Source organism: Dermacentor silvarum, chromosome 5, assembly GCF_013339745.2.
Source record: "Dermacentor silvarum isolate Dsil-2018 chromosome 5, BIME_Dsil_1.4, whole genome shotgun sequence".
Lineage (NCBI taxonomy): Eukaryota > Metazoa > Arthropoda > Arachnida > Ixodida > Ixodidae > Dermacentor > Dermacentor silvarum.
The window spans coordinates 159,779,623-159,789,453 of NC_051158.1; the positions used below are offsets into that span (position 1 = coordinate 159,779,623).

Sequence of the window (9,831 nt, forward strand, 5' to 3'; positions counted from 1 at the left end):
GGTGACAAGCCCGCGACGACCGGACCCGGTTTGCTCTATCGAAGTTAGCGTGGTGCCAACGTGTGAATGTCAGTCGGACCCGTGAACATAGGTTCGGTGTTGAGGGCGGGCGCTTTCGAAGTGCGCGGTAGCAGCGTCCGGCCTGGCACCTGTGTAAAATCGGGTGGACGCAGCGACGAAAACCAGCGAAGCAGCGGGGCTGCCGGCCGCGCTGGGCACGAGTTCTCCGACGCTGAGCACCGCAAGCCGAGGAGGCATCCTTGTGGCCAAACGTCAAGGCAGTGTCGTTGGGGCGTTGAAGCCGAGACACTGAACGTGCGCTGCGAGAGGAGACATGCGACAAGGGCTCCACGAGAAAGACACTGGCGTAGCTAGGAAGTTCAGTGCACGTGATAGCTGGTGGACCAGTCTCATCGCAGTGTTGTCGCAGGATTTCGTGCGGAACAGGCGCACTGATATGCGTCGACCTCGTCAGCCGTCAAGGCATGGCTCGCTGCTGAGTCATCTCCACGGCTTGGACTGGGGACGCAGTATAACACGGGTGGTGGTGGAGTGCATGCCGACTCTTTGGTATGCTCGGGCGTGGATGCAAGGTGGTCGTTGCTGAGGACTAGCGGGCTCACCAGTTGTGTAGTTGATGGTGCGGGCAGTGTGGCGGGAGATTGTTCGTCGTCGGGGAACGAACGAGACGCAGGAGGCGCAGTTGTCGTGTTGTCTCCGCACAGTGGCTCCTGTGGTGTAGGTGCGGCGGAAGATTCGCGAGCACTGGCGCAGCGTTCACCCGGCGCCGATGGCGAAGAGGACGACGTAGTTTGAGCCATTCCTTCAGAAGCGTCAGCCGTTGAAGTAAACTGTGTCGTGCTGCGTAATTAATCGGGAACTGGTACGCCAAAGTGTTGAAAGAAGGCGGGCTTGAGGCCCTCGTACATGTTCTGGTCTGATGAACAGAAGGTCAAGACGAGAGAAGACGTCGGTGGGAATTTCTCGCTTGAGGAGTAGGTACCGCCAGAGCTGCGACGACACGCCATTTACGTATAGCTGTGCGTCTACCTGCGCGAACCACACGATAGGGCTGTGCGGACGGTAGAGCCACAGTTGCAAACGCCAAGGGTCGTCGAGCGTCGGTGCTCTTCTTCCAGCTGGTTCATGGCCGCGGGCAGGGCTCGGTAGCAGGCGATGCTGAATCGGTCCTTGTTGATACTCTGAGGATCACGTCAAAAGTCACCAATGTAAGAAACCGAGGGGTCGCCGCGGAGCGCCCGACCAAGAGGACCAGCTCAGCAGGCTTTTAGAACGGACTAGCGCGTGCCGTGCTTGCGCCGCTGGCACGCGCCGCCCAACTTTATTTTCGTCGTTTACAGATGGTACCAAGGCGCCAGCTGAGAGCGCCGACCTTAACGACCCTGCGTTGCGACGTTTCGGGGCCCGACCGGCTCTTTCATCAGGGACCGAAGCGGACGGTGTGGAGTGTCAATAGAGGCAACTTGTAATAAATCGGTTTGCTCTTGATGCATTTCACAACCTTCAAAGTGAACCCGGCAACACTCGCTATTTTTCAATAAATATTTGATGAGTGTAACGACCTTTTGAAAGCTACCGGGACAGTCAATATAATTTTTCTTCTCAGCACATGCCTTTTAATCTGCTGACTGCAACAGCGAAGGAGCGTAATTATCCCGTTAGCATTAGCCCCATATATCTGGTAGACGTAGTATTCATATATGCGACTGTCCCTGCTTGGCACCCTTTCAATGTTTCCCAGCAGGGGATGGAAGCGCTGAGACAGCCCGGGTTGGGCCTACACATCCTAGAGGGTTGGACCAAGTAGGTTTTAACGCGACAGAGTTAAGGGCACGTTCACACTGGGGAATCCGGCATCTACAGCGAACGGATTTCTCCTGCCGCCGGAATTCGCGTCGTTCACATATACTGCTTGCCATCCGCGCCGCCGGAACGTCGGCCAGACGCCTTGTGGCGTCGCAGACACTACCCCGCAGCAGCACGGAGCTTTGACAGGCGTTTCACTCTGCTGCATCTAGTTTTCATACTCGGTGATGAAAACAGTGATTTTGTCAACAAAATGTTGTCAACAAAATGGAGAAAGCGTGACAGAAACGATGCAAACGACGCAACAAAGACGGCGCGTCGAGCAAACGACAGCTACTCAGCCCGTGAGCTCGTCTCAGCCTATGGGCGCTTGCCAAGGCGTTCGCTGGACCCACTCCGCCTTTCTATACACTCTATCGAAACTACGCAGTTATCGCCTCTCGTGTAGAGCTGGCATGTTTTTATTTTGGGGCTCTTCATCGCTGCTTGCAACGACGATGATGCTTAGCCTGCTGGCATACAGCTTGCTGGCGATGCACGACGCGTAGAAGCATTTGCCAAAGAAACGACGCCAGCAGTGGTGGGGGGTTCGTCCTTCCTGCAAGAGCGCTAGAAGCTGGGCCACGCCACTTTGTCAGGTCACGTTGTGCTTCACGTGGTGCTTGTCGAAAACGATGGGGTGGTTACGCACCTATTCGATTAACATTTCCGATGTCGCGATGAGCCTTGAAGACTGCGACATGACGAGCGCGTCGGACTTGGCCGCCATCTTTCGTTCTGACTCGCGCTCCGATTGGCCCGCGGTGAGGGCATCCGGCGGCAGCTGCCGCAAAACTCGGTCCAGGAGCGATCGGCGCGGTCCTGCGGATCTCGCCGCCGCCGAACTGGGTTCCACGCCGCTCCAGACGCCGAATGTGTCAGTGTGAACGCCTCCTTAGCGCCGTGTCGCAGAAAACCCGGCGTCGGCAACCGGCGTGCGATGTGGCGGAGAAAATCATCCCCAACCACGCAGGCCCTCGAATATATTAAATGCGAATGCATTTCTTAGTCGGGGCATGTCAGGCGTCTGTCGGTGTCCGCGCACCCGCAGGTGTTATCTCTCCGCTCTCACTCCCTCTCCCATAGCAACAGCTGCGGGCGCGGGCGCTTATCCTCGCCCCTAGCAACCGGAGCCCGTGGTGCGGGCGGAGTTGCGGAGAGTGAGTGGAGAGGAGGAGCGCGCTCTGGCGTGTGAGGGCGCTCGCATCGCGGGAACTCTAAAGCCCCTATATATAAAAAGTAGCGCCATCCACTTCCCTCCTCCTCCGTTCCACTATCGCGCTCGGCGCGACCAGCGCGATCGAGGCGCGATATCGACAGTGTCGGGCCTGCCGTGGCAGACGACAGCTAACGCGCAACCAGAGGAAATCCGAGGAAAACTTCGATCGCGCCCTGCGGAGAAGTTTTTGAGGCGCGATTTTGCTTCGTCAGTCAGTAACTGGTCTTAATAATGCCGTTTTGGAAGTAGCAACGCGACGATGCGAGACGGCGCAAATATCAGTGTGCAGCAAGCGTTTGCGCACGCCGGATGGAAAAAAAAAAAACCTTTTTCCCTCGCCTTGTCGGTTGCGGCAACTTAAGGTGCAGCAGCATGCCATCACAACGAAGTTCTTGTCCCTGACACATTTGATCCGTTTGTGCGTACAGCACTTTCGTCGCACAGGCCCGAAAATGGCAGTCGGAGCGCGCTGGAAAGAAAAAATATACAAAAGCGCAACGCGTGCTTCCACGTGACACGGATTGGCCTATGAAGGAGCGGAGGAGGCTGGGGCGACAGGAGGCGGCAAGGAGGAAACGCCGGGGTGAGCGCGGTGGCGGCAAGATCTAAGAATGGCGCTACTTTTTATATATAGGGGTTTTAGGGAACTCGGCGGAGCTCCCGCGTGTGTGGAGAGAGTGTAGGAGAGGGTAGGTGCAGTGCTTCGCCGCTCCTTCTCTCGACGTTCGCTCTCTCTCCTCCCTGCGCCCCACTCTCCGCTCGTTCGCACGCATATATAAATGGAGTGAAGCGCGCGCCTCACTCTCGACCGTCCGCTGGCTGGGGAGGAGGAGGAAAAAACTTTATTCTGACAGGGCATTTGGGACCTCCCAGGTCCCCTGGGTCCCCGCGCGACCCCACCGCACTCAAACGTTCATGTTTAACATGTCCCTGGCTGGGCGCCTCTCAAGGCGATGGCAGAAGTCGGTGAAGGCGAATGTCTGACGGCAACGGTACCCCTAGCAAGAAGTGTAATACAATTCAATCCGAGCATTACACCTCTCGCTGGAGGTGACGTCACTGCAGTAGCTTCAACGTCATCATCAACCGGAGGAGAAGAAGCGGAAGACAAGGCTGCGAAGCGAAGAGCGCGTGATGCCGAACGCAAGCGAGCGAAGCGAGCTGCCGATACCGAACTCCGTGCTCGGGAAGCCGCTGCGAAACGCCAACGCCGAGCCGAAGATCCGGAAATGTGTGCTCGATACGCCGCTGTGAGACGTCAACGGCGAGCCGAGAACGCTGAAGTTCGTGTTCGAGACGCGGCGGAGAAACGTCAACGGCGAGCCGCCGATCCTCGAGTGAAGCGGCGCGAGGCCGAGTCCAAGCGGCAACGACGACAGGCTTATCCCGCTGCCGCCCGCGCTGTCGATCGCGCCACGCAAGCGGCGGCGCGCGCTCGGCAGTTTACGCAGCCGGACGCCCGTTTCAAGCGCGACTTCGAGGACCACAGCTTTGGTCACAGCTGCAAGGTTTGCGATCGGTTGTGGTTCGACAACAATCTGAGCGTGATAGGGAGCATCAAGAAGGACTCGAGTCGTTTGAACGCGCTTCGGGTTCTTTGGAACGAGTTTGGAAGAGGAGGCCCCTACGACGAGCACGGCGACACCATCATCGCCGTCTGTGACGACAACCCTCGTCTGGCGCCGTTCAAGTCGTGCCTAGTGTGTGCCTCGTGCCGCGAGTCTCTGGTCAACGGGCGCGTCCCTTCGATGAGCGTGAGTTTCGGCTACCGTTACCCTCCTCGTCCGGCGCACCTTCCCGATCTGAACACGGTCGAAGAACGGCTCATCTCGCCTCGACTCCCCTTCATGAGCATCAGGCGCCTGACCCGATCCACGACGCCCTGCCGCTTGCGCACTGAGTTGATGTCTCGATGACAACACAAACAGGTGCTGATGAATGTGTAAATAAATGGTTACGGTACAAATCCTCGTCTCGTCATTAATTTAAGCCAATAAAATTACTACGCCGTGTACTCTCGGCGCAAAAAATGCATTCGCATTTCCTCACGATTCCCTTCGGGGAGGTGGTGGCAATTTTTTTTAGGTACACATATATGTTCTATCATTAATGTTACTCATACCTTGTCTTGCATTCTTGGCAAAGCTATTCCTCGGAATTTTGAGAATGACAATCCACAAACAAATGTCACGAAACTAACACCTACAGCTAATGCCTTTTATGTTAAATCTGCTCAGACTGAAATAATAAAAGTACGAAACAAAAACGGAAACCTGAAAATTATGTTTTTTTTTTTTTTTTGGCGCGGCTGTGCAATATCTCCGGGATCGCCCCACGCAAGAGGCCGCGTTTCTACCAGAAAGCTCGCCTTCGTGCTCGCCGCCAGTGTTTCCCCGTAAGCATTACGGTTGCTTAAGCTGCAGTTGTCGGGAAGCGTGAGAAGCAGTCAGGGATCTTTGAATGCTATCGCGTTCCACTCTTAAAAGCGAAGCTTAAGCGTCCTCCAAGTTCTTTCTATAGTGTTTTCCGTCATGTTCGTAGAGAATTTAGCGTCATTTTCGATGATTCCCTAAGGTTCATGTGCACAGAGTCTTTGTTCCCTAATCGGGTAGCTAACGTCGACGCAGGCTTTCGCCAAACCACTGCACAGACAGTCCAACCCGAGCTGTCTCAGTGTAGAAACACAGTGTTTGCCCAGGCTGGCAAACACTGAAAGGGTGCCAAGTGATGAATGCCGCATTAGCTAGTGTTATGTTTACTAGATAAACGTGGCTAATGCTAATGGTGCACTCATCTCCCTACGCAGTTGCAGAAAATAGATAAAATGTTATGCGCTGAGAAGAAAACTTATCATGACTCTCGCAGTTGCTTTCAAAAGTTTGTTATGTTCACAAAATATTTATCGAAGAAGAACCGATGTAGCAATATTCACTTTGAAGGTTCTGTAATGTGGCGTGTGTGAGCCGATCTGTTAATGCTTCGGCTCCGTTGACAGGTAGTCTGCTCGCAATAGTAGCAAATGCCAAAGTAGAGCAGTAATGATGCTTCAAAGACAGCGTGCAGGCTTACTAGAGATCACACGTATCAATTACTATATGATTGCCGAGCTGAACTTTAATTGTCTATTCCTCCCAATCATTCCTCACTACAATGCATAGACCGTGATGTAACTCTAAATAAACAAATAAAGATTCCTGGCTCTCCCGTAATCGAGAGTAAATAGATGTAAGCATAAAATGGCTTCATATTGTCACGTTCTAGGAGGACAGGTGACCTGAAGCGTTGAGTTCGACTCTCTGACCGCCAGCTAATCAAACGCAAAAACTCAAGCACCTGCGCGTGGATCGGAGGATCTTCGTCTGCTTCTTCGCTGGCGCCCGTCAAAGCAGGTGCCTGCGCATAGCGCGTGGACTAGCGCGCGTCTTCGGCTTTCTAATTATGTAGCAGATGTTGCAGGGTGCGGCATTATTCTCCCTCCTCGGAAGAGCATTGACTCACACACTACAGGGTGAACGTGGAAGTACATGCGTGGAAGACACATGCACACACAAACGCTTGCGGCGCGCAGTCATAGAACGCAGGGCAATGTCACTGAGGCAATGATTGTCCACGACAAAAATAAATAAAACAAAAGGAATGGCATGGTCCACAAACTATGGTGGTTATGGAGTGCGGTATGGTTTCAGCCGCACAACGTGCACAATCTCGGGTAGTGTCTTTCGACGTCGTGCTGGTTGGCTGCCATCAGGAAGAACCTGGTAGTTGACGTCACTCACTCGCCGCAGCACTTTATAAGGTCCGAAGTACCGGCTGAGAAGTTTCTCGGACAGGCCTTTGCAGCGGACAGGAGTCCAGACCAGAACCCGATCTCGTGGTTGGTACTCAACTTGTCGATGGCGGAGTTTGTAGTGGCGTGTGTCGATGCACTGCTGTTTCTTGATGTTCGTGCGAGCCAGTTGGCGTGCTTCCTCGGCGCGCTGCACGAAGAGCTCGGCGTCTTGGTCAAGATCATCAAAGCTGTCGCATGGAAGCATCGCTTCAAGCATGGTCTGGACTTTGTGGTCTCCGGGTTCTCTCAAGCCGCCTTTGTCCCTAAGGCTTAGGCTTGACGGCCAACTCCCTTGCGCTTGCCCTGTACTACCGGTGTTCGGCGGTATCAGGACTGACAGAAACACGACAACGCACGATAGTGTAACAAGTACAAACAGGGTTTATTGCTCCAGGGGGAATTCGCGTGGAAGCAGGCTATAGAGTCGACCTCGACGTCTGTCGGGGTCGAGAGTGGTCGAACGAGGTAGGGCACGACAAAGGAAGGGAACAAGATGGTTACCTGAGCTCTGTTCTTCGTCGCGGCTCGCAGTCGTCTCCTCTGTCCCCGGCGTGCGCCGGTGGCGCCGATCGCGACCGCCCCGCCTCGTTCTGGGTTCGGTCCAATGGGCGCGGGACTCCGCGGCCACGTGATGGTCTACGTATGTGACCGGTTCGAAGGGAGGGGGTGAGATCGCGCCGCCGGGAAGCCGCCTGGCCTTCCCGAGAGGGAGAACCGTGCAAGGAGCATCTGCTCTACTCGCGTCTCCTGGCGCGCCTCTGGACGTGCGGAATTATCGGTTTCCATAATTCCCACAACCTCACGACCATAAACAAGGTAGAACGGCGTGAAGCGTGTGGTCTCTTGCGTGGCGGTTTTGTACGCAAACGTTACGTACGGAAGTACTTCATTCCACGTTTTGTGCTGTACGTCTACGTACACAGAGAGCATGTCATTCATAGTTTTGTTGAGCCTTTCGGTCAGGCCATTTGTCTGCGGGTGATAGGCCGTCGTCTTTCGATGCGTTGTGTAACTTAATAGGAAAACGTCTTCAATGAGCCGTGCCGTAAATGCCGTTCCTCGGTTGGTAAAGACGCACGATGGGGCACCATGACGCAGTAGAATGTTGTTTACAAAAAATTGCGCAAACTCGGAAGCGGTGCCTCGAGGCAGAGCGTTTGCTTCAGCCTAGAGCATTAAATAATCTGTGGCGATGATTATCCACTTGTTTCCCGAAGATGACCGAAGAAACGGGCCCAAGGGATCCATGCCGACTCAAAAGGTCTTCGAGGTGGGTCAATGGGTTTCAGTAATCCCGCAGGCTTCACAGCTGGCGACTTCCGGTGTTGGCACTCACGATAGGCTTGGACATACCGTTTAACGCAAGTGGCGCGTTTCGGCCAATAGTACGATTTGTGCACTCTAGCCAGGGTTCTGGTGTAGGCCAGGTGGCCAGACGGAGGTTCATCGTGGCAGGCGAACAGAATTTCGTCACGAAGATCTGCTGGCACTACCAAAAGGTAGGTTTTGTTGCTGGCAGCAGAGTTCTTCTTATACAGTACGCCCTGCCGTAAACAAAAGGACAACAGCCCACGAGCTATTTGTCGGGGCAGGGTGGCGTTACGGCCTTCGAGATGTTCGATAATAGGCCGTAATTCCTCATCTGCGCGCTGCAGTTTGGACAAATCTGTCACGCTTACAGCCCCAAGGAAAGCGCTGTCGTCCTCAATGTCGTTATCAAGAGATTCGACAGGTGCGCGCGACAACGTGTCGGCGTCTTCGTGTGTGCGCCCGGACTTGTATGCGATGGTCACATCGTATTCCTGCAGGCGTAGGCTCCACCGTGCCAGTCGTCCAGAAGGATCCCTCAAGTTTGCCAGCCAGGACAACGCGTGGTGATATGTCACGACCTTGAATGGGCGGCCGTAAAGGTAAGGCCGAAACTTTGCAAGAGCCCATATGACTGCAAGCCACTCTCTCCGTAGCGGTGTAGTTGGACCCCGGGCGCGATAGAGTGCGCCTTGCGAAAGCGATAACTCTTTCAACGCCCTCCTGCCGTTGTACGAGTACCGCACGCAGGCCAAAGTTGCTGGCGTCTGTATCAATTTCAGCCTCGGCCTGTTCGTCAAAGTGTCCAAGAACGGGCGGTGAAGCCAAGCGGTGTCGGAGCTCGGTGAAAGCGGCTTCTTGGTGAGCGCTCCAAATGAACGGCATATCGTTTCTTGTGAGATGAGTAAGCGGTTCAGCAATCTTTGAAAAATTACTGATAAAGCGCCGATAGTAGGCACACAGACCCAGGTGCGGGGTAGCCTCAACCTATGCTACAGACCCCTTTTGCAGCCACAGACAATACCGGAGCTTGCACCAGTGCATCGTGCCAGCCGGAGAATTCGGGGACTGGTCCCTGAGATTGTGCTGTCATCCAGGAGCACAATGGCTACGGTGGAAGGCACAGCGACAGTACCAACTCATTTAACGCTACAGAACCCGCGAGTGCCACGTTCCTTCCACGGCGACCTTTATGAAGACGTGGAAGACTGGCTCGACGACTTTGAGCGAGTAGCAGATTGCAACGAGTGGGACGACCAAGCGAAATTAAAGAATGCGTATTTCAGCCTCGAGGACGGTGCTCGCATCTGGTTACAGAACCGCGAAGAGGCCCTGACATGGCGTGAGTTACGTCGGTGGCTCTTAGACATCTACTCGAGTCCCGATCGCCGAGAGCGAGCAGAACGGGCCCTCCAATCGCGCGCTGAGAAAATGAAAGTGTTGTGATGTACGTTGAAGATATGACACGTCTCTTCAGGCGAGCCAACCCTAGCATGCCGGAAGACAAGAAGTTCCGTCATTTGATGCGGGGTGTCAAAGAACAGCTCTTCGGTGGGCTTGTTCGTAACCCACCGAGGACGGTTACCGAGTTCCTCACAGAAGCCGCTGC

General features: G+C 54.6%; 1 protein-coding gene across 1 annotated transcript; it reads right to left on the bottom strand.

The window, feature by feature from the left end:
* Positions 1 to 410: 410 nt before the first annotated feature.
* On the bottom strand, positions 411 to 821 carry LOC119454518 (uncharacterized). The gene has a single exon (XM_037716424.1). It carries the CDS (start codon positions 819 to 821, stop codon positions 411 to 413), a length of 411 nt encoding a protein of 136 aa, XP_037572352.1.
* Positions 822 to 9,831: the final 9,010 nt, after the last annotated feature.

Excerpts from the sequence above, each read along its gene's own strand:
- LOC119454518 (XM_037716424.1), bottom strand. The coding sequence starts at position 821 with ATGGCTCAAACTACGTCGTCCTCTTCGCCATCGGCGCCGGGTGAACGC.